This window comes from Ambystoma mexicanum, chromosome 6q (assembly GCF_040938575.1).
Source record: "Ambystoma mexicanum isolate Mex_15411 chromosome 6q, UKY_AmexF1_1, whole genome shotgun sequence".
Lineage (NCBI taxonomy): Eukaryota > Metazoa > Chordata > Amphibia > Caudata > Ambystomatidae > Ambystoma > Ambystoma mexicanum.
This window is the reverse complement of record NC_090937.1, coordinates 392,823,213-392,848,226: the sequence shown is the minus strand read 5'-3', so window position 1 is coordinate 392,848,226 and position 25,014 is coordinate 392,823,213. Positions and strand designations below refer to the sequence as shown.

Sequence of the window (25,014 nt, the reverse complement as noted above, 5' to 3'; positions counted from 1 at the left end):
GTAAATGGATGGATAGAGCCACCTATAGATGGAGCAGGTCCAGGTACCAGATCTGCCACGGCCATGCCGGGGCAATGACAATCATCCTGCAATGGCATCATCTGAGTGTGTTGATCACACGTAGCAGGAGCAGAATCGTGGGGGAAGGCGTACAGGGAGAGCCCGTCCCACGGGAATGTGAAGGCATCCCCCAGATTCCTCAGCTGAGGGTACCTGCTGGCAAACATCTGGCACTTGGGTGTTAGCAACTGTCACTAAGAGATTGATCTGGGGAAGACCCTAACTGCTGAAGGGTTGAAACACCTGCGCTTGTTGAAGTTCCCACTTGTGGCAGAACCGCAGCTCCCTGCTCAGCACGTCTTTGATGGTGTTCTTGATGCCTGCAAGGTGAAAGGGAACATTTCCTGAAGAATGGCCCAGCGCCACAGGGAATGGGCTTCCAGGGAGGGACCGGGTGAGTGCATCCTGCCCAGTTTCCAGAGGGACAACATGGTGGTGGTGTTGTCCGTGAAGATCCGCACCACCTTCCCCTGTAGCAGAGGATGGAAGGACTTGAGGGCCCAGAACATAGCCCTGAGCTCCAGGACGTTTATGTGCAAGTCCTTTTCTTCCGGGAGCCAGAAGCCTCTGGCGTGCGACTGCCCTGTGTGTGCTCTCCAACCCTCTAGGGAGGTGTCCGTGGTGACCGATACCTGGTTCGGTGGGATGCAAAAGGGGGATCTTTAAGTGAGATGCGGAGCCTGCAGGAATGCCCAATTGAGGGTGATCTTGTCTGTCCAGGTGCCTGTAACCTGCTGCCATCTGGTGTCTAGAAACTCCTGGAGTGCAGCATCTGGAGCCTGCAAAAGGGGACCAGATGGATGCAAGAAGATATCATCCCCAACAGAGATTTGATGGACCGAACTATTGTGATGGACACTGCTGACAGCGCTGAACTGTCCCTAGGATGGCCATCGCCCTCTCTTCCGAGGGGGTTAGCAGACATGCAACCGTGTTGAGACGGGCGCCCAAGAACGGAGCATTCTGTGATGGCTCCACGCAGGACTTAGTACAACTGATGGTGAATCAAAGCGAAGTCCAAAGGCGTATAGCCTCCGATGTGTGCTGGTTGCCAGCGCGTGACAGCGGGAGCAAATGTTCCAATCCTCCAGATAAGGGTAGACATGTGGATTAGATGCTGTGAAGATACGGGTGGGGGGTGCCTGTACTTCCGCTCTCTATATGGTAGAGGAGAGGCACAGAGGACACCAGCCAAGATTCTCAAGCGGTAGCAATGGACGAGCAATCAAGGCCTAGCTTCTCAGGAGGTGATGCAGGCTGGTTCTTAAGTACAGTGTAGTCCCCGAACCCCCACAAAGGAATGTCCATACACTGTATTACTGAAAAAACAGTCTTTATATAATTAATATTCAAAGGTATGTACACGATCACAATAACGCACTTTGTACTCGGAAATCAACAATGATAAATATATACAATTCTAAAGTGGTACCACCAATGTTATCGAATCTCATTAAAGTGCATCAACTGTACGGTTAAAATGTCACACATATTAATAACGAGGAAACCAGCAATAGAGATGAGAAGGAACGTAAGATGGTTGAAAAAATAGGCAGAATGCTGGCCTATACTGATAGACACCGTTCTGTGTGGAGATCCCCCCACCTGGGCAACCTGTAAAATAAAGATATATAGCACAAGCCCAGTCCATGTATTGTTCAATAGCCTTATTTCCTCCTACTAAGGTTTTACCCCCCCCAATGTACCTGGTGGAGTAGAGTTCTTCGAAGACACGTCAAAGGATCCTTCTTGAGTGACTCCCTTTAAAGCAGGAGCCACGGATCGTCGAGAGGCGTCGAAGATGGTGAACCTGTCATCGACAGCGGCGATGAGAAGTTCAAGGGTGCCGAGACCCCGATGTCGATCCAGGCGGTGCTCGTCAGCGACGTCCTGCGAGGATGAGGTGTGCGGGGCACCTCGGCGATGGATTGTCCAGGACCGCAAAGAGTTTCAGAAGAACTGTGGCTCAACAAGGGTGTCGAGTCGTCGAAGTCTTTGTGGCCTTGAGGTGGCGGGAAACCCACCGGCGGATTCTCCTCGGCGCGTTGGTCGTCCTCGACTTTCTCCGGCAGGACAAAGCGATCAACGTTGCGGGCAAGGGAGTCCTTGGATTCAAAATGTTCTCAGGCAAAGGAGCGGGCGACTCCGGTCGTCGACGGCATGGCGTCAAGTGGTCCCCACGGCTGGCCAACACAACTTCGACGGGCCTCCAGCGGTTACACAAACCTGCGAACCCTGGTCAACGGCAATAGACTTCGCCAGCGGCGAAGTCCGGGTGCTTTGCTTCGTTCTCCTCAGCGGTCCCGTCTCGGGTCGGCAGTCTTTCGAGTGTCTGACTTCCAGGGAGCTTCGGCGAAGGTTAGCGGTGCTCGATGATTCCTCGGAGCAAGGGAAGAGGGCGCCTTACCAGGTCCTCTCTCGGATCAGTCCTTGACGAATTCGGCAGCTTTCAGATTAGGTCGAAGTAAATGCAACACCAAGTCTTCGGCTTCCAGCTGGGCGTCGAGGATCAGCAGTTCCAGTTACTCTTAACGTGTAGACACAGCTTCTGAATGCTTCTGAACAATTTCCAGTGGTGAGATGTCCCCAGATATAGTATCTTGTCTCTCATCCACACTGCTGGGTCCCTCTCAGCAGCCAATCATACAAAAAGGCATTCATGCAGTCAGCCAGCCAATCAGGCACACAGTGCATTCAGGCCATCCTCTTCCCTCTCAGACACTCACAACAAGGAATGTGGATTGGGACAAGTACCCAACCATTCAACACTACACACTGCATTCAGGCCAGTTTCGGGCAGGGCTGTCTCAGTCTTTGTCTCTCATCCCAGAACCAAGACAGCCACAACAAGAAGTGCATATTGGTCACACACTCCACTCACCCAGGTCCCACCCACAGGAGGTACCCACAACATAGTCACTGGGAAGGCTCCAGCTAGTCTGGCCGGGCCTTCACAACACCACCATATATGGCACTTCCACCCAACAGCCAGTCAGGGGGAAGGGACAGAGTCAGGGCTTCCCAGGACTTTGGGAAAACAAGGTAATAGGTAATAGAAAGCAAGAGGCCACAGGGGCCATCTTGTATTCCATCAGGAATCAACTGATTCCAATGGCAGGGCCTGGGGATCCCCAAAAGGAACAAGTTACTTACCTGTAACTGTTGTTCTCCAGCATGGGTCTGGCATGGCTTCACATGCTCATGAATATTCCCCGTCGTCAGGCTGGGAATCCTCGGTAAAGAAAAAAACAGTATCAGTTTCGTTTCTGATCTGTCTTTCGTAGTAATAACCAATCACTGGTCTCTGCGTCATACTGACCACAGCCAATGACTGCCCTCTACCTAAGCACCGCCTCTGGCAGCCATCTTCAGATTTGGAAGCACGTGAAGTGGCAGTATGACCAAGTGAAGAGCCGCAGAGGGGTAGGCGGGAGGGTTCGCATGTGAATCCATGCCAGACCCATGCTGGAGAACAACAGTTACAGGTAAGTAACTTGTTCCTTCTCCAGCATGGGGTCTGGCATGGATTCACATGCTCATGAATAAAGAATACATAGCAGTACACACATGCACAACCACGGGAGGTGGCAAAGGCTCAACATTAAGCATTACATCAAACCCAACATTAAGCATCTTACCTCCTCACCAGGCTCACCTCAGGCGAACAGGTTGCGCAGCACTGCTTGGCCGACCCTGGACTCCTCCCTGGAATCCCGATCGACGCAGTAGAATTTCGTGAAGGTGTGCGTCGACCTCCACGTAGCAGCCCTGCATATGTCCAGCAGGGGCACACCAGAAAGGAACGCCGTGGTGGCTGCAATCGCTCTGGTGGAATGGGCTCTCGGACGGCCAGGCAGCGGTCGGTTTGCCAACCAATGACAGTACATGATACAGCCGGAGAGCCATCTGGAAATGGAAGCCTTCGAGAGAGCCTTCCCCTGATTGACAGGTCCAAAATTCACAAAGAGTTGTGACGTCTTCCGAAAACACTTTGTGCGGTCCACGTAGAACTTCAGCGCTCTAGCCACATCCAGCGAGTGCAAAGTCCTCTCAGCCGGCGACGAAGGCGACGGGGAGAACACAGGCAACACCAAGGGTTCGTTGAGATGGAAGTCCGACGGTACCTTGGGCATGAAGGTGGGGTGCGTCCTGAGCACTACCCTCGTGTCGTGAAAAGTCAAGTACGGGGCCTTGCAGGAAAGGGCCTGGATCTCTCCCACCCGTCGTGCGGAGGTGATGGCCACAAGAAACGTTGTTTTCCACGACAGAAACTTCAACGGGGCTGAGTGCAGAGGCTCGAACGGAGGTCCCATGAGCTTGGTCAGCACCACGTTGAGCTCCCACGCCGGGGCCGGAGCCTTCACCGGCGGGAACGATCTGAACAGTCCCTTCATGAACTCTTTCACCAGACGATGAGACCACAAGGACGTCCGCCCCGTGGTCCTGGTGTAACGGGAGATCGCAGCAAGATGAATCTTGATGGACGCGTGTGCCAGTCCAGCTTTGGCCAGCGTCAGCAGGTATGGCAGTACCTGGGGAGCCGTAATCCGTAGAGGGTTAATCTTCTGTGCGTGGCACCAGACAGAGAACCTCTTCCATTTGTGTCCGTAGCATGTAAGAGTCGAGGACGCCCTGGCCTTTGCAAGAACCTCTCTGCAGTCGGCCGGTATGTCGTATCCTCCAAACTCTAGCGCTGCAGGAGCCAGGCCTGCAAGTTCAGCGATTTCGGGTCGTGGTGGAGGATGGCGCCTCCTTCCCTGGAGAGTAGACCCGCGTCCACCGGCAGCCTGATTGGCGGGGACGCTGATAAGTCCAGAAGGTCCGGGAACCATATCTGCCTCGGCCACGCAGGTGCAACGAGGATCATCCTGCACCGTGACCTCTTGAGCTGGTTGACGAGCCGGATTAGCAGTGGCAAAGGAGGGAACGCGTAGAGGAACAGGCCCTCCCAGGGGAACGAGAAAGCATCGCCCATGCTCCTCGCCTGGGGAAACCTGCTGGCGAACCTCCGGCACTTGGAGTTCGTCGCCGTCGCGAACAGGTCGATCTGGGGTGTGCCCCACCGTCGGAAGAGGCGATCCACTAGATCCTGGCGTAGTTCCCACTCGTGGCACGAGCGCAGCTCCCTGCTGAGTGAGTCGGCGATGGTGTTTTTTATCCCTGCCAGATGAAACGGCACCAGAAACATCCTTTGGGCGACGGCCAAATGCCACAGGTCCTGCGCCTCCTTGGACAGTGCTGGGGACCTGGTTCCGCCCTGTTTCCTGATGTAAAACATGGTGGTGGTGTTGTCGGTGAAGATCCTCACCACCTTGCCCTTGAGGGACGGAAGGAAGGACCTGAGGGCCCAGAACACTGCACGGAGCTCCAGGACGTTGATATGGAGGGACTTCTCCATCGGGAGCCACAGGCCTCTCGCGTGCAGATTTTCGGTGTGCGCTCCCCACCCTTCCAGGGAGGCATCCGTGGTCACTGTCTCCTGGTGGTCTGGGGTCTGGAAGTCCATGCCCGCCGTCAGATGCGCGCGGGTGCCCCACCACCGGACCGCTCGGCGGAAACTCTCGTCGAGTGTGATCCTCTCCTCGAAGCCGCCCGTCGTTTGGGTCCAGCGCGCGTCCAGGAACTCCTGCAACGGGCGCATCCGGAGCCTGCACATGGGAATGAGGTAGATGCAAGAAGACATCATTCCGAGGAGGGACTTGATGGACCTCACCTTGGCCGCGTCGGAAACCAACATCCGCTGTACCTTGCCCAGGATGGACCTGGTCCTTTCCTCCGACGGGGAGGCCAGAAGGGACACTGTGTCGAGCTTCGCTCCCAGAAACAGTGCGTTTTGCGCGGGTACCAGGTGGGACTTGGCGTAGTTCACGGAGAATCCCAGGTCCGTGAGAAGTTGGACGGTCCTTGCCGTGTGCTCCACGGCGAGCTCCCTCGTCTTGGCTCGGATGAGCCAGTCGTCCAGGTAGGGGTAGACGTGGATCCCCTCGCGGCACAGCTGCGCCGCCACCGGTGCAAGGCACTTGGTAAATACCCTGGGTGCCGACCGTAGTCCGAAGGGGAGGGCTTTGAACTGGTAGTGACGCCCTTGGACCACAAACCTGAGGAATTTTCGGTGCCCCTTTAGGATGGGAATATGGAAGTAGGCATCCTCCAAATCCAACGACGACAGGAAGTCTCCTTCCTCCAGCTGACGCAGGACGTGCTGGAGGGTGACCATCCGGAACTTCTGCGCCTTGATGAACTTGTTCAGACGTTGCAGGTCTAGGATGGGGCGCCATCCTCCCGTCTTCTTCTTCACGAGGAAGTATCTCGAGTAAACTCCGGAGCCCCGAAGCCTCTTTGGGACGAGTTCGATGGCGCCCTTCCTGAGCAACGCCTTTACCTCCAGGAGAAGCTGAGGGACGTGAAGCTCTTTCCTGGCCACGGGGGGGACGCGCGGGCACCTTCTTTGAAACTCGAGCGCGTGGCCCCGGGCTAAGGTGTCCAGCACCCAACGGTCGGTGGAGACGGACTCCCACACGCTGACGAAGCTCGCCAGCCGGCCTCCCACCGGGGTGCTTCGGTGGGGGCCCGACCCCACGGCCGGTTCAATCCTGTTTCAACGAGGCTTTGCCGCCTTGACCTCCTTGGCGACGACGGCGGGGTCCGCCAGACTTGCCTCGTCCTCTGTAGGCCTCCTGAGACGACGAGCGGGCCGCTTGACGGTAGGTAGAGAAACCGCCGCCGGAACCTTTGGAGGCGCCCTTGCCTCCGCTGCTCCGAAAGGGCGTCCGTCGTTGCTGTAGAACCCCAAGGGCCCGGGCCGTCTCAGTGTCCGCTTTAATGGCCTGAAGGGAATCGTCCACTGTTTTCCCAAACAGGTTGTTCCCATCGAACGGCATGTCCAGGACTCTGGTCTGTACGTCTTGACGGAAGTCCGTAGCCTTGAGCCATCCACGCCGCCTAAGGCACACGCCGTTGCCCAACTGGCGAAACCCAGTGTCGGCGATGTCCGTCGCAATAGTGATGGCGTGGTCCGACGACACCTCACCTTGTAGGATCTCCAGGGCATCCGCCCTCTTGTCGTCCGGTAGGAAGTCCAGCAGGGGAGCCAGTTTGTACCATAGCTCCCTGTCGTAGCGGGCCACGATAGCCAAGGCGTTGGCCGCTTTAATCGTCGTTGCTGCAGACGAGATGACCCTGCGTCCCATAGCGTCCAATTTCTTTCCCTCGCCATCCGGTGGGGAAGTCGATGTGGAGGCCGCACCCCCCCCCCCCGCTTTCTTCCTGGCCGCCGGAGACAACGGAGTCCGGGGTAGGCTGCGCCCAGAGGCACAGGGGGGCCGCGTCCGGGACCCGGTACTTCTTCTCGTACCGGTCTCTTCTAGCTGGCGTCGTGGAAGGGTTCTTGAGGAGGGCGAGGCCCTCATCCCAAATGTTGTCCAGTAGAGGCACCGCGAGTTGGAAAAGCTCGGATGCCCTGGCGATCATGGAGTGGAACGATCCAATCTCGTCGGGCGGAGAAGCCCTGGTGGGAGGTGACGACGGGAGATCCTCGTCGTATACCTCGTCGTCCGTACCCGTCGCTGCCGTGTCAGTCCCCGTATCATCCCCTCGGGTGGACGGGGAGGAGGGCTGGACGGGTCGCGACGGCTGAAAAGGAGGTGGAGGGTGAATCCTTCTTTTCTTGGGCGGGGGAACACCAGAAGGTCCCGGTTCAGGATCCCCCGACTGGAGAGGTTCCTCCGTCGGCAACGGTAGTCTCGCCCTTATCTCTGAGCATAAGGACTGTATAGCCAACAAAATGGCCGCCGAGTTGTCTTGCGGCGCTGGCAGAGGGGAATCCGACGGGCGATCAGGGGCCCCGTCGGCACCCTCGACGCTGTCGTCGTCACCTGCGTCGGGATCCATCCTGACGGGCCGGTCTTCATCCACGCCAAGGCCGTGGCTTAAGACCTCGATCAGCTCTTCCTCTGAAGCCGAATCTACGACGACGCCCTGCCCCCCCTTTTTCTTCCCCGCCGGGGATTTCACAGGGGTCCTATCGATGGGCACAAAAGAGGACTCCCTCTGAGGTGGCAGGGAGACTCTGAGCCCCGAGGTCGCCACCACTGGTGTAGCCTCCACAGGCTGAGCCAGGGCCGCCGCGACAGTATCGATAGAGGGCTTGGCCGGATGGATTAAAGCCTTCACCACCTTAGGTGCGCTCACCGCCTTATCCTTGAGGGGGGGGGACACTGCCTCGCTCCCCCTCCGATGGGGCCTTCGAGCTCAATCGGGGCCACTCCAGGAGCTTCGCCGGGTGCTCGCCCTTCCTCTTACCCGACCCAGAGCGTTGGCTCGTGGCTGAAGGTGCCGGGGAGGGTGCGCCCTGCCTGGCGCCCGTAGAGCCCGACCGTTCGGCGCTCCCGGTGCCAGCGGACTCGCGGTGCTTGGCCTTGTGTTGGACCCCCGTCGCCGGGGCGTCCTCAAAAGTCTTAGAAGACCGCTCGGATTTCTTCCTCTTCTTCTCGCCTGACGGGCTCTTCCCTTCCAGCCAGTTGGCGAGGCGTTGGTGGCGGTCCTTCATGGTCCGCTCCGACATATTGCCGCAAAACGCACAGTCCTTCTCCACGTGCGTCTTGTCCTCATGTAAGCAGTAGAGACAAAAGGAGTGTTCGTCCTCCTTAAAGACGTTCTGCAGCTGGCATCCAGGGCAGGCCCTGAACAGCTTTCTGGGCGTCGAGCTTCCCTTCTCCTGGGCCATGTCCGGGCCTGAGAAGCTTCTGGAGTCCTCCAAAATGTAGCTCGACGAAATCTTCACCCTTGAGGGGCGCAGACGAATCCGACACGGGTCCCCGTTGATTGGATGGAGAGTCGGTGGAGCTTGAGGCTCTTTTGACCAGAAAAAACAAAGTTTTGAGAAAAAAACGTGAAAAAATAGCACTAACGCTCGAGAGCAATAGCACGAGGATCCCAACACATGAACGTGCGGTAAAAATCTGAAGATGGCTGCCAGAGGCGGTGCTTAGGAAGAGGGCAGTCATTGGCTGTGGTCAGTATGACGCAGAGACCAGTGATTGGTTATTACTACGAAAGACAGATCAGAAACGAAACTGATACTGGTTTTTTCTTTACCGAGGATTCCCAGCCTGACGACGGGGAATATTCATGAGCATGTGAATCCATGCCAGACCCCATGCTGGAGAATGGAGGATACTCAGCGCACCTGTCAAAGTCAGCATGGAGCTGCCACAGGTGCCCAAAAACATACACTAGGGGCACAGGGTTGTACCCCCACCCACGGGTGTCGTAAGGGTATCCCATGGGTCTGTTCACAAAACCAAAAGAGAGAGAGCTGCACCGCCAGGAGTCCCACATGAACTCCTGCGTGGAAAATATGACAGAACACACGATAGAAAGGCAGTAAAGGACAAGGATACGGAGGCCCTGTCCCTCCGATGCATTTCCAGCATCACAGATGCACCGGCCTAGGGCCAAGCATTTTGTGAACACTGTGGGGGCCGTTTTCAGGCTGATGGGCAGGGCCCTGAACTGGTAGTGCCATCCCTAGACCACAAAACGGAGAATCCTCAGATGTTGCCGATGAATGGAAATGTGAAAGTATGCGCCCTCCAGGTCCTGAGTTGCCAGAAAATCCCCTTCTTCAAAGCTGGTCGAGCAAGTGCTGCAACGTGACCATCCTGAACTTTTGTGACTTTAAGCTTGTTGAGGTGTCTTAAGTCTAGGATTGGCCGCCACCCTCCTGACTTCTTTCATACCAGAAAGTATCTGCAGTACACTCCGAAGCCCCGGAGGCACTGAGGGACTGGCTCTCTCGACCCTTTTCATAACATGGTTTGAACCTCATGTAGCAGTTGGGCCATGTTAAGTTTTTGACGTGCCACATTGTTTTTTCACTGTTTGACAAAGCTCGATAGCCGGCCTCCCACTGGGGTGCGAAAGGTGGGGCTGTGGTGCACTGACGGTTCAGGCCTGCCTTGGCATCTGCGTCCTGGCCTGTGGACGACGCCAACGCAGACCCTGCTGCCGTAGGCCTTGGAGAACCCCCTTTAGGCTTTCTGGGTGGTGGAGCGGCATTGCTGATGATAGGGGGTAGTGCACCCATGGAGGATCTGGAGACTCTTCCCCACAGGGAACTAAAGGACGACCTCCTTTGCTGCATGGTCCCCAGAGAGCATGCTGTCTCCGTGTCTGCCTTAACAGCCTGGAGCGTCTCATTCACTGACCGCAGGTCTCTCCTTTGACGACTTGCCCTTAGAAGATGACTTTTGTTTGGAAGGGGTTACAGTCTTCCTTGTGTGAAGGCAATCCACTAGCCAGTAAGCTCACTGTCGACAGGGAGCAACCCCTTCGCGAACCAGATCCCGCAGCAGCAGCGATCTTCATGAGAGCAGATGCGTGATACTTTGCCTTCTTCTTGATCCCCTCGGAAGGAGCATCCTCAAAGGACCTCAATATCGTTTTCTCAGACTGAGCATGCTCATGGGACCCCGCCGGTCCTTGATGAGGTGTGACCGCAGCCGGAGGCCGTGTCGGAGGCCTTCTCCGTCTTGAGCCAAGGCACCAACCTGCGATAGCGATCCTTCTTGGCCTTCGTCGGGTACCTGCAGCAGATCTCGCACCTGTCTTCGGCGTGGTCCTGGTGGAGACAATAAGAACACTTGCGGTGCCGATATCTTGACGTACTCGTTCTTCAGGCCACAGGACTCGCAGGTCCTGAAGAGACTTCTATTGGCCACGTCGGCCATCATCAAGGTGAGATATAGGGCCAAGCCTGGGCCTGTCAAAACTCTTAGAGAGAAGATCCAATGATGTAAACACGATCTCCCCGCTGTCGGGAGTTGACGCGTGGCAGTCGATGAAGAAAAGGCCATAAAAAACTATGGAAAACTATCCATAAACAGCAAATAAGTCACAATTCTTGGGGAGAAAAGCAAGAGGACTGCCAACACCGAGACGGGCAGTCAAATTCTGATGATGGCCACCAGGGGTGGAGCTTAAGAGGACGAGTGTCATTGGCTGGGGGCAGTATGAGTATGACCCAAAGGACAATGCTTGGTTATAGAGGAGACAAGCAGTTTTCAGTCTAAAGGAATACTGCTTTCTTTTTACCGAGGATTCCCAGCCTGACGATGGGGAATATTCATGAGCATGTGAATCCATGCAAGACCCCATGCTGGAGAAATAGCTATTCTCCATTTTGAGTGGGCTGAAGGGTTGTTTTGCTGTATAAGGCCTACTACCCCTTACCACCAACTAACAGACTCCCCTCGAATAACTACCACCTTACTACACCCCCCTCGAATAACTACCACCTTACTACACCCACACACAAACAAACTCTACACAGACGGCCGGCACAGGAATAGCCAATAGCACATCAACACAAGCCAAACTCCTCTTTAGCCCGATCGCACTCTCCCACATCAGTGGCTAACCAGATCCAAAGCACTGTAGTGTATTAGATCTTGGACTCTTCTCTATGGCAAACATACAACCAAGTTCTTCCACCACACCCATAGAAAGCAGAATGGCACACAGGAACCAGGTCCTTTCAACATGCACCCATCAACACCACCGGTTTAGGATCTGCCTCTTCCACTGTCCCACTAATGAAGCCCACTTTCCTTTTTTCTTTCAGAGCCATGAGCAGCAAGGCCACCAATGGTGCCAGAAGGATGCTATACAAGACTCCTTGCATCGCAAGAGGCCCGGGCCACGTGTGATATGATATGATATGATTATTTATATAGCGCCTATACACAATGTGTTTCAAAGCGCTTCAAGGCAAGGGAGGGAACGAGGGAAAATACAACCACATTCTTACAGGCCATGAACAGTAAGGATGTGACATTAACTATCGTACTCGGCCTGACGACATTTCAGATAGTGCAAGAGCTAAGACATAGATAAGGAAGGGAGGGGGAGAGTGGGAAGGAAATGGAAATAGACAGGCGACTACCGTATTAGGCCTGACGACATTTCTGATAGAACCGGAGAAAAACAAAAGGTGAGGGAGAGGGGTGCAGAAAGGGAGGGGAGGAACAAAACAAGCGACTTTCATACTAGGCCTGACGACATTTCCGATAGTGCTGGAGGGGTGGTGGGGAGGAAAAAAAAAGGAATGGGGGGGTGGAGGAAACAGACGCATGTTCGTTTTTTTGGCAGAAGGCATGACTTAACACAAGATTTCTTTACTTGCTGTTAAAGTTGGCCTAAGAAGGGGTGTAGCCAACATGGTGGGAGCACTTCATATGAGCTCCGTATTCACTTACCTTGGGATAACATATTACATCTGCGATTTCGCCCAAGAGGTCGTACACGGGAAGGATGGCTTCAGGAGTTTATATTTTTCATTCTGTCTGAGAGCTAGGTGTCTCAGAGCCAGAGAAGGTGGTTGTGGTAGACTAGAGAAGGAGCACCAATTGATCATACTTTTGACACCAACTGTCGATGCAGGTTTATTGGGGATGATTACAAAGTTTTGGCTAAGTTAAATACAAAGGCAGCAAAGCTACTTCTTAGGTCTTAAAAACTAAAGTCTCTGGGTATTATGATATTCAATCCTGAGTCCCTTTATAGGATGTGCTGTCAATTCTCGGTCAATTGCCTTCTGGGAGTTTGAGTGTCCCTAAATCTCTTTCTGATCTCCTTGTTCCATTGATTGTGGTCTCCTGATTCTCGTCCTGGACTCCTGGGAGGGGACCCAGAGACCCTTCAGTCTGGGTCTCTGGGCCCTCGTGCACTTGCAAGTTAGGCTGCATAGCCGTTGGTTGTAAGGCTGGGTAACCCCAAGCTGAGCTCCACAAATGGCACCAGGAGGCTGTTGTTCAACTATGTTGGTATATGGGCTTACTCTGGTTGCATTCTTCTCCTCCCACTCTCCTAGGGTCCAGACTCTTCATCTCTACCTCCTGGACGTGTCACAATGGTCTCATGCCTAAAGGGGACTTCTCCTGCTCCACTCCTTTCCTCTCAACTGCATTGCACTCTCCCCCCTTCAGTTCCACCTCGATGCCCTGCCAGGTGCTTGTACTTCCATACCTCCTCAACTTTCTCCGGTCAGGCTTGTAACTGCTCTGCCTCCAACATCCTTCCCCAATGGCTCGCCGCCTCTCCTCCCTTATTTCTTTTCCAACTTCCTTCAGAATACACACATCTCGGGGTCCTGCTGTTACTTTTACATTCCTCTCTACCTTTTCCTTCTTTCCCTTCTCTTGTAACTCGCCTACTCCTTCTGATGTTTCTATTCATCTCCTGTTCACTCAGCTCTTTACTCGTCATCTTCAGCACCTTACTTTTCACCATCACCACAACCTTACTTCCCCACTTTTTCTTCACCTCCTTACTCTCCACCTTCACCACCTTACTCCACATCACTTTTTGCCCCATGGCCTCCTTCCTTCTGCTTTCTCCTCCAGCATGCTCATAAATCGCTCCTCCTATGGCTCCAAACAGCCTTCCTCTGCCCAACTACTTCCAGTTTACATAGGGAAAAAAAACACCTTGAGGGCCTCGCCTGTTTAACCATATTCAGGGGAACATGTTTACTGATTGCGGAAATGTATTGGTGTATTTGAAACTGAGGGCTTTCTCCTGCAGTCTTCATCACTGTGCCCCTAACTGCACAGAAGAGCACTGCAAGCCTTTACGTACAGCGACCACCATATAGGAACGGGATTTCCTGCATGTGTGAAGAATAGCTGCTTACAGGAGGGCTCCGCTCCTGATGGTCACAGCGGGCATGGTAAAAAAGGGTATGCGATTCAGGTTTCCATGCAGGTCTCTAGTGTGTGCTGTCTTTTGGTGTGACACAGTGATTCTTCACTTGGCCATCAAGGGCTAGTCTCTCTTCAAAACCAGCGCTTGGGGATTGTGTTAATCCTGTAAGGATAACTTGTCTGGGCCAATTACACCTAAGGTGTGGTGATGATTTAGAGGGTTTATTCATGTTGGGAAGTTTCCTTAAAGCTAAAGGGGTATGCTCTTTACACATCTGCGAAAAGCCCCTACTAACTGATCATACATGGGGAGATTGGGGATGGGATCCTTCCCACACTGCCCCCAGGAGCATGCAGCACCTGGTAGCGTGCAGAACCTCTCGACCCCTTACCTCTAGAGTTGGGCAGGAGGCAGTCATAGCACACATGGTAAAAAAAGCGTCCATGCTAGTTCTAATTAAAAATATATATATCAAATGGGGACATTGATGAAGTTGTTTAAAAACACAAGCTTGATGCAGCATTGGAAAAGACAGCACAGTCATATTATGATACTTGCCACTTCACGTGTATAATGGCCGGAAAAAAGAACAAGTTACTCTCTTACCTGGTAACGTTCTTTCGATGGGATGGTCAGACGACGTATTCCATATCTATGACAGATAATGTCCACAGCTGTGCTGCTTTGGAAAATTGTCTGCGTCCTGCGTCGATGACGTTGATGCGCCGTCCCCGAGGACCTCCTCTGACGGCCGACGTCACCCGATGTGATAAGTAGGAAGCACGACGCCGGTAGCCTCAGTTGTAGTTTTTTCCCCAGAACGTGTGACACCAGTTTTCTGCCAGTCAGACACACAAGGCCTTGCAGAACGCAAGATGCAATCGCAGAAGAAATTCTGCAGCAGGGAAGGTAGGGAGGGAGCGATATGGAATACGTCGTCGGACCATCCCATCGAAAGAACGTTACCAGGTAAGAGAGTAACTTGTTCTTTGAGGGGATTGGGTCCTCCGACGTATTCCATATCTATGACAGACTCCCAAAGCAGTACCAAGCAAGGAGGTGGGAAAAGAATTTAGAACACAAATTTAGCATGCCCAATTAAATTGCTTTATAAAGGACTGCCTTGCCAAAGGCCAGATCCTGCCCTCGGATGGAATCGAGGGAGTAGTGACGTACAAAAGTATGTACCGAAGCCCAGGTGGCTGCATCACAGATGTGACGAATAGGAACACCCCTCTGTAGGGCAGTAGACGCAGCCACTCCCCTGGTAGAATGGGTCCGCAAGCCAGCCGGAGGGTCCTTACCCGCCAAGCGGTAACACTCGGAGATAGCTAAAATAATCCAACGAGACAAAGTCTGTTTCGTCACAGCTGGTCCCAAACGCTTTCCAGCATAACCAATGAAAAGTTGATTGTCCACTCTGACCCGGGACATGCGCAAAATATAAAAGCTCAACACTCTCCTAGGATCAAGCCTATGGAGTCTCTCCTCTTCCTTACCAGGATGTGGAGGAGGATAGAATGCCGGAAGAACCACCTTCTGGCTCAAATGAAATTCCGAAACCACCTTCGGAAGAAAGGAAGGACGAACTCGAAGGACAACTCTGTCCATATGAAACATAGTGAAGGGTGGCTTAACTGAAAGTGCCTGTAACTCACTCACTCTGCGAGCGGAAGTAACCGCAATCCAAAATACAGGTTTAAGAGTTAACAGTCTCAAAGGGCAAGAATTCAAAGGCTCAAACGGAGCACCCATAAGAAACTTAAGAACAAGGTTCAAATCCCAACCGGGCACCAGAAAAGGGGACGGAGGAAACACATTAGCGAGCCCTTTTAAAAACTGAGAAATTAATGGAATCTTAAAATAGGAACATTCTTCAGACGAGCGCTTAAATATGGACAACACCGCCAGGTAACCTTTAAATGGTACCCACTTGTAAGCCCCTGTGGACCAAGGAAAGCAAAAAAGACAGAACCATGGGAATGTCACACTCAAAAGGATCCACATTCTTAACTCTGCACCAGTCGCAGAACTTACGCCAACGGTACAGAGACTTTGTTGCCGGCCACCTGGCCGAGAGCAACACCTCCAACACGTCTTCAGGGAGGTCCCAATCCTTATACCTCAACCTTTCAGAAGCCAAGCGTGAAGGTTGAGGGATCTGACCTCTGGATGGAGAACCTGACCCCCCCCTCCCATGAGAGCAGATCGTCTCGGTAGGGAAGACGACGCGGAGGGCAGATGGACAAGTCGAGAAGGTCCGGGTACCACGTCCTCTGAGCCCACGACGGAGCAATGAGGATCATCTGGGAACCGAACCTCCGTAACCTCCGCAGTACTTGCGGGATTACGGGGACTGGAGGAAACGCGTACAGCAGTGGGAACGACCACTCCACCACAAACGCATCTCCTAAGGCTCCTTTTGGAGGAAATTCCCACGAGCAAAACCTTTCGCACTTCCGGTTGACACTGGAGGCGAAGAGATCCACTTGAGGGGTCGCCCAAAGGGCGAAGATCTCCAGGAGAATCTCCTGAGCCAGCTGCCACTCGTGAGAGATCGTGCTCTGCCTGCTCAGAGCGTCCGCCGTCTCGTTGTCATCCCCGGCCAGATGAACAGCCGAGATCGAAACTTCCTGCTGGATGGCCCAGAACTCGAGCTGCATCGCCTCCCTGCACAGAGGAAGTGACCCTGCCCCCCCCCTTTTTGTTGAGGTAGTGCATCCGTTAGGATCAGGATACTCTTTCCTCGCACAGTTGGCAGAAAATCCTTCAGGTCTAGCCTGACAGCCCTCAGCTCCAACAGATTGATATGGAGTCTGGACTCTGACGGAGACCAACGACCGCTGACTGTCAACTCGTTGGCATGAGCTCCCCATCCCGTGAGGGATGCGTCCGTCATGATCGTCACCTCCGGCCAGGGAAGCCAAAACGGGGCCCCTTTCATCAGATTGCCTTCGACGGCCCACCACAGAAGGTCCTGGGCGACCGAGGGCGGCACCTGAACAGTGTCCGACATCCTGCCGGAAGATTGCGACCACTGCATCTTGAGTGCCCACTGCAAAGATCTCATCCGCAGACGAGCCTCTGGCACCAGAAGAATGCAGGATGACATGAGGCCGAGCAACCTCAAGAACTCGAACACCGGGAGCGTCTAGGCAAGTTGAAACCTGTGCGCCATCTGCTGAATGTGAAGAGCCCTCACCTGGGGAGGAAAACACAGCCCCAGGGATGTATCGAGCACTGCTCCGATGTACTGGAGCCGCTGTGTTGGCGTCAAATGGGAATTCTTTAAATTGAGGGAGAGGCCCAGCTTGTGAAGGGAGTGGCAGGTGACGGACAGATGATCCAGGACTTGCTCAGGAGAGCTCCCCCTGCTCAACCAATCGTCCAGGTAGGGGTAGACGTGAATCCCCCCTTTCCTGAGATGCGCTGCCACCACCACCATGAGCCTGGTGAAAACCCTCGGGGCGGAGGTCAATCCGAACACCAGGACCCGAAACTGAAAGTGCGAGTCACCAACCGCGAACCTCAGGTACTTCTTGTGCTTGGGATGGATCGGCACATGGAAGTAAGCGTCCTTGAGGTCGAGAGACACCAACCAGTCCTGCAGTTGAAGGGCCTGGAGGACTTGAGAGAGAGTAAGTATCTTGAACTTGTCCTTCCTGAGGAGGAATACTATCCCTTGTTCTTCTCCGCTACAGGCACCAGCTCTATGGCGCCTTTCTCCAGCAGGGCTCGATTTTCCTGTGCAAGGAGCGGATCCGGACTCTTCAAAGAGGTTCCCAGGTGGATTGTCGTGAGGCCTCTGCTGAAAGGGAAGACAGTAGCCGTGGGTTATGATCCCCAGAACCCACACATCTGAAGTAATGGCACGCCACTCTACAAGATGCTGCGCCAGCCTTCCCCCAACCGGCGAACCGTGGGACCTGGCCTCATGACTGAGTGGTAGCGGCTGCGGCGTTGCCTGAGGGCAAAGAGGCAACTGCCCGAGCGGCCTTGGCATCTCGAGTACCCTGTTTTCCACCTCTGGCACTCTTACGGTGACCCCTTTGACTGACAGCTCCTCTCGCTTTACTGAAGGACGAGTAATAGCGAAAGGAACCACACTTCCATTGTTGTCCCCTAGGACGAAAAGGTGGATGTTGTCGAACTGCAGCGCCCAACGACTTCGCTGCAGCTTTGGAGGTCTGCAACCTCTCAAGGCTCTCGTCAGCCTTGCTGCCAAAAAGATGTTCACCGTCAAAGGGCATGTTGAGGAGCCGGGACTGCACATCAGGAGCGAACCCCGACTTCCGCAACCACGCAAACCTGCGTATTACGGTGCTCGCCGCCATGGACCGGCTGACACAATCTGCCATGTACAAACCCGACTGAACGGCCTCACACATGGCATCCTTGCCATCCTGAACCATAGCAAGGAAACCATCCCGTTCGTCCCCTTCGGGAATATGTTCATCCGCTAATGCAACACAGTTCCACAGAGTGTGTGTGAAACGAGACAAGGCACATACGGAGTTGGCCGCCTGAAGCGCCATACCCCCTGAAGAAAACACTTTCATCGCCCAGCCATCAAAACTGTTGTCGTCCCTATCCGGAGGGATGGCACGATACGATGCCTGCTTTGCCGGGGCCGTAGCCGCCTGCACCACCAAACTCTCTGGAGTGGGGTGCCTGGACAAGTAGCAGGGGTCGCTACTGGCTGGACAGTATGTTCGCGACAAAGACTTGCCCACTGCCGGGAGACTCTCCGGAGCAGTCCAAGCTGCCGCCACCCTTCTCTGTAGAGCCATATGAAAGGGCAGTACCAGGTCAGTGAGGGGACCAAGATCAAGGATGTCCATGAGATCATCCTGTACAAACTCCCCTGGGGAGCCGACCATCCCAAGTACTCGGTGACCCGAGACATAAGGCGCCGGTACGAAGAATCGGCATGAGTGCCAGGCTCCGGCCTACAAAACTCCACCTCCGGAGAGGTGTTCAGTCCACTGGCATCATGCAGTGACTGCCTCAGGTCATCAAATTGGCTATGGCCCGAGAGAAGCTCATCAGGCACCGTAACCGGAACCAAGCCCTCAGAGCCCTCATCACCCTCTGAAATGTACTCCAGGCGGTGAGAGGAAGACACCTGGGGGCCAAATCTATGCCTGACCTTAGCCAGAGCCTTTCTAGGGGCTACCCCCGTGCCACGGGGCCCCTCCAAAACCCCCGCCTCAAAAGGCATTGAGGGCGCCGAAGGAGTCGGTGCCGGCGGCGAGAGAATCGGCGTCGAGCGAATTGGCGTCGACATCAGCTGCAGCGCCGCCAGCACCGGTGGCGTCGACAAAGGCCTCGAAGCCAGGGCTCCGAGCGTGTCCTTCGACGACCTAGGTGCCGACAGCGTCGACGACCCCCTCGAAAGCGGAGCCTCGAGAGTGGTCGTCGACGACCTCGGCGCCACAGGCATCGATGTCTTCCTCGAAGACGGCACAGGATCACGTGGTCTCAAGCGCGTCGAGGACCGAGAACTGGAATGGGCATGGCGAGAACGGTTACCCTTGTCCGAGCGGGACCTCTCCCGTGAACCGTGCCTACCACCCGAGCCCGAAGGCGTGCGAGCGGTGTCTCTTGACCTATCACGACCGACCCCACTCGGAGGCACGGACGGACCAGTGCCCTGCGATTCAAGAATCGCCAACATCTTCTTCTCGAAGGAAGCCCATTCCTCCGGTGTCACTTGCATGGTGGGATAAGCGACCTGCCGACGGGCGGAGTCCTCGGAAGAGGACGGGGAAGGCGACCGATGCGGGTGCTTCCGGGGAATGCCTCGAAGAGGCAGAGGAGTGGCGAGACCGACTCCTGGAAGGAGACCCATTGGACCTCCGACGATGACGCAGAGAGTCGCCTCTCGAATCATCCGTCGAAAGCCCCGCCGACCTCGACTTCCTGGGCTTAGACACCCTACCTACTGACAACTTCTTCTTTCGCTCCCGCAAGGCCTTGGCCGTGAGCGTCTGGCAGTCGACACAGTCGTCCGTGTCGTGGGCCTCCCTGAGGCACCAGAGGCAGGCGTCGTGCGAGTCCGTTACCGACATCTTGGACCCACAGTCCCCGCATTTCTTGAAGCCCAGACGCAGTGTTGAAGACGAGGTAGACATCGTCACAAACAGGTTTTCACAAAAACCAAACAGGTTCAAAGAACCGAGAAGAATACAACAAACACCAAAGAGTCGAGGCGTACCGAGATTCACGAAGCGAACACATTTGCGGAAAAAACGGAACTGAGGTTACGGGCGTCGTGCGTCCTACTTATCACATTGGGTGACGTCGGCCGTCGGAGGAGGTTCTCGGGGACGGCGCATCGACATCATCGACACAGGACGCAGACGCGGAAATTGTTCCGAAGCAGCACAGCTGTGGACATTATCTGTCATAGATATGGAATACGTCGTAGGACCCAACCCCTCGAAAGAAACGTTCTACATCCATACAACACAAAGCTTCCCAGCAACCTTGTGATGTGTTGACGACACCAGGGAATGGTTTTACTGTGGCCCATTACAGTGGTTACACATTTATTCCTATTTTTACTTACTCACAATCATAACTGACAAAGCTTTATATTTGTACACAATTAAATAAACTCATACCTCATCAGTAAGTTTGTCTATCCTATACAGGTTAGGATGAATTATTTTCATCAGTTGAGATAATGGCTGAGACTTCATTTGGCACATTGCATATACTCGATCATCCAGACGTGTGCTAGTGCCAGTTCTAAATGCCTTCTGCAAGAGAAACAAAAGTAGCGGTATAGTACTCAGGACATAACCAGACCTAAAAAACAAATAAAATCCTGCCAGAACTGCAGGTTGAGTGATTTAGTGTAACTACTCAATCTAAGAGAAATGCACTTGACCCATGACCTTAATGGCATCATTTTTATGCACTGAGAAAAATAAATGTGACACATGAAGAAACATTACCTGCAAGGTTACTGAGCCTTTTCAATATTTACCTCCTTAATGACCTACTGAAACACAATTTCCTATAGAATTGCCCACATTTGAAACATCATTAGGCTGGGATAATATGAGGGCCATGTTACATTTGAGTGAAAAGCTTAGAATTTGAAACCGCTTTTCCATTCAAGTTAGGCTAAAAGGTAGGATTTGAGTTGGGATTAGGATAAATGACAGCGTTATAGCGCACGTTAGTGTTTGGACTAATTAAACAAAAGGAGCACTAAAAACTGCTGAAAGCTACCAGAAAAAAAAAATAATGGTTGGCTGCAAACTGATGCAGAATTGTATTTCTATGAGTAGCAGGGCATGTGTGTAGAGTCAATCCTTTGTACCTCACAATGCTGCTGCAGACTAAGTATATGTGGCTTGTTGGACAACAGCAATGTCAGAGGCGCACAGAATGGGCAAAAGGCTGCTGTCTACTCTCCAATATAAACTCATGAAACTTATGAAAACAGAAGAGCCCAGAATCTGCCATTTTGAAGCTAACAATAATGCTAGAGAAAAAGTTTACATATCTATTTTGAGACTCCTCTTAGGGTAACTCTTCTGCCGCCTCACCAGAGGGGCTGTGCGTTGTGATAGCAACATCCAGAGACAACAAAGGCACTGGGTTCCAATAGAGCCGTCTCTCTCGTCTTAAGGCCCTTAATTCTGATCAGGCTTGTCAGGAATGTACCAAAAAGACAATATATGTACAAAATCTGTATTGACTTTTCATTTTCGTTACCACTTTCCCAGATTTCTTATATTTTCTCTGTGGCTCAGTACTTCCATTCAAAGCCAAGCTAGCCTCCACTCTAGGTCCTAATGCCCCACAATGAACCTATAGCGGTGCATCCGCTGCACGCTGCTAAAGCCATTGTGCTTGAGCCTAGGGAACTGGGAATATTATGTGTCTCACATGGGGTCTGGCAGTACCACCTATACTTCTGCTGATGGCAGTGTCCAGCAAGCCTTCATCCCCCATGGAGTTGGATGTTTTAATCGGGTGAAATCTAGTTCGGGGGAATTTTCCACCCAACCCAAATTAAGTGTGCACAATTTTAATTTAATAAACTTCTTTTTATCAACCTATCACCCCCAATTTAACAGTATTGATTCCCCACAGCCTTCACTCCCCTTTTGGGACAAGAAACATGCATGGTTGCACACAAGGTGGATTTACTTATAAAAATAGAAATAATTAAATCAATTTAAATATAAACAAATAATACATTATTTTATTTCAATGTCAACATTGACTACAATGAAGAATGATCAATACACTTGTCACCTCAATTTTCAATGCTACATGTACATGAATATAGACTTTTGTAAACACGCACCATCATATGTTCGTTTAGGTTACCCTGAGCACACAGTCACCATGGACTGAAAAGTATCTGAGGGTTCAGGGTATAGCTTTCATTTGATAAAAAACAAATTGGATCAGAACATCCCAGCACATCTAAATCCCTCCAATTATTTAGCTATAAACACCACTTCTCTACCCAAAAGACGTCAGAATCTCAAACAGCATTCCAGAAAACACAATTTAAAATACAGGCTATGTGACATTCGCATGTAAATGGCTTCCAAAAGTGCTTTTGCAAGTGCTGTTGTGCTGGAGACACTGCTCAATTCAACAACCAGGACTTGCTGGGACTTACTGCTGATACGATCACTACACTTGGGAAAACTGCTCAACCCCCTTTGAAGAACCTTTAAACACCCCCTGTGGGTGTATATATTATATTTAGGGTATTTATTTATAAATGGGATACATTAATCACCGTAATCGTATTTCTGATGCTTGTATCTGCTTAGATTCACATGCTGTGCATAGACCGACATCTAGTGGAAGCTGCAGAGTATTACAGTTTGTTTTTCGAAACTCGAAAAGGGGCATCGAACCAGGGCGTGCCAGTAATATTATCCCTAGTGTGACATCCCCTGTACCCATGATCCCTCATGCATGTACAACCCTCAGATTGTATTTTTTCTGACATGAGGTAGCATGAGGAGTAGCGTGAGTACAGAGTATCCAACCAGATAGGATAGATAAGACTACAAGCATCCATGCATCTTCTCTCAGAGGGGAGGAAGGGCGAGCGCATGTGAATCTAAACAGATACAAGCATCAGAAATACGATTACGGTGAGTAATGTATCCCTTCTGAGGCTTGTGGAATCTGCTTAGATCACATGCTGTGCATAGATTAGCGAGCAGTGTTAGAAGAAGGAGGTGGGATGTGAGAAGGTTCATGAGCGAACAAGTGTCTTAGAACCACCTGTCCCATTTGAGTATCTGTCTTGGAGTGAGCGTCAATGCAGTAGTGCTGAGTAAAGGTGTGAATAGAGCTCCATGTAGCTGCTTTGCAAATGCTGTCAAGAGGGACATTTGCAATGAAAGCCAGAGTGGCTCCAGTACCTCTTGCAGAGTGGGCCCTTGGCGAAAAAGGCAGTGTTTTATCTGAAAGGGAATAGCACAGTTGGATACATCTGACTATCCACTTAGAGATGGCATTCTAAGAGACACAATCTCCCTCTCTGCCTGGAGCTATGGAGACGAACAGCTGATCTGTTTTTCTTAGCGTTCTGGTCTTGTCTACATAGTGAAGGACTGCCCTCCTCAAATCTAGTGTGTGGAGTTTCACCTCAGCAGAGCTCTTGGGTTCTTGGAAGAAAGCCGGTAGCTCAATTGACTGCTTAACATGGAATTTGGAAATGAACTTAGGTGAGAACCTAGGGTGAGTGCGTAAAACCAGTTTATCCTTATGAATAGTAAAGAAAGGATCCTGCACTGACAGAGCTTGAATTTCACTGACCCTTCTTATGGAGGTGATGGCTACTAAGAAGGCAGTTTTATAAGTTAGGTGTTTGAGACTAGCTTTGTGCATGGGCTCAAAGGGAGGTCCCTGAGCTTAGCAAGTACCACATTAAGGTCCCAAACTGGTGGTGGGTTAGAAATTGGAGGGTGGAATCTCTTTAGCCCTTCCATAAATGCTTTGACAACTGCCACTTTCCACCATGACACCTTGTTATGGAAAGTGGTGTAGGCTGATAAAGCGGCCAGGTGCACTTTAAGTGAGTTAAACACTAACCCTGCATCCAGAAGGCAGAGCATATAGGTGACAATATTAAAAGGAGTAAAATGAACTGGGTTGATTTGCTTGTTCTGGCACCAAATAACAAATTGTTTCCATTTGTCATAGTAACAGTGCCTCGTGTTAGGTTTTCTTGATTCTTTCAAAATATCCATACATCTCTGGGGTAAATTGAGATGTCCGAACTCGATGACTTCAGGAGCCATGCTGCCAAGTTCATCGAGCTGGGCTGAGGATGCACTGTTAGCCCCCCTTGCTGGGAGAGTAGGTTGTACCGGCATGGGTGTTTGATGGGGTCGCACACCGCCAGTTTGCGTAGGTGTTGATACCATGGTTGTCTCACCCACATAGGAGCAACCAGGATGAGCGTCATCGGTTCCCTGTGGATCTTGTTTACCACTTTCCTCATCAGAGGGGTTGGTGGAAAAGCATAGGCAAATATTCCTGACCAATTCATCCATAGGGCGTTCCCCTTGGAACCTGAATGGGGGAACCTGGATGCGAAGTTTGGGCATTGCCTGTTTTTGCTTGTGGCGAATAGGTCTATAGTGGGGAAACCCCACTGAGAGAAGAGGTCTCCTATGACCTTTTCATGTAGTCGCCACTCGTGTTACTCTGGGAAGGGATCCCTGCTCAGAGCACCTGCTAGCGAGTTGAGATCCCCTGGAACATGTTGGGATGACAGGTAAATCTTCCGTTTGAGTGCCCATTTCCAAATTTTCCAGGCAAGCTTGGACAGATTTGGAGAACGAGTGCCCCCCTGTTTAAGTAAAACATTGCAGTCGTGCTGTCTGTTAGGATCTACACTGACTGGTTGGATAGGAGGGGTTCAAATGCCCGAAGCGCTCTGAAGACTGCTAGAAGTTTTAGCAGATTGATGTGGTTCTGAGCCACTGTGTGAGACCAGAGACCCTGAGCTGTATGCAGAAGGTAGTGGGCTCCCCACCCAGCCAGGGAGGCGTCTGTTGCAACAACGGCCTGTATCTCTGGATCGTAGAAGGGTTTCCCGTTCGTAAGATTCTCTCTTGCCCACCAGCGAAGACTCTGTGCTACTGTTGGCGAAACAACCATTAGATCGTCCCACTGACTACTTCCTTGAGACCACTGTTTCGCCAACCATTCCTGCATGGATGGCATGCGCAGGCGTGCGTGGGGAACCAG

General features: G+C 52.4%; 1 protein-coding gene across 2 annotated transcripts in view; it reads right to left on the bottom strand.

Annotated features, from left to right (window-relative positions):
- Window positions 1–25,014, bottom strand: part of SEC24B (SEC24 homolog B, COPII coat complex component) — a 2,214,138-nt gene that overhangs the window by 336,761 nt on the left and 1,852,363 nt on the right. For both annotated transcript variants that reach the window (XM_069630875.1, XM_069630876.1), the window contains one exon: window positions 20,391–20,528. In XM_069630875.1, coding sequence (XP_069486976.1) covers window positions 20,391–20,528 — 138 coding nt within the window. The remainder of the gene's footprint in view (window positions 1–20,390; window positions 20,529–25,014) is intronic.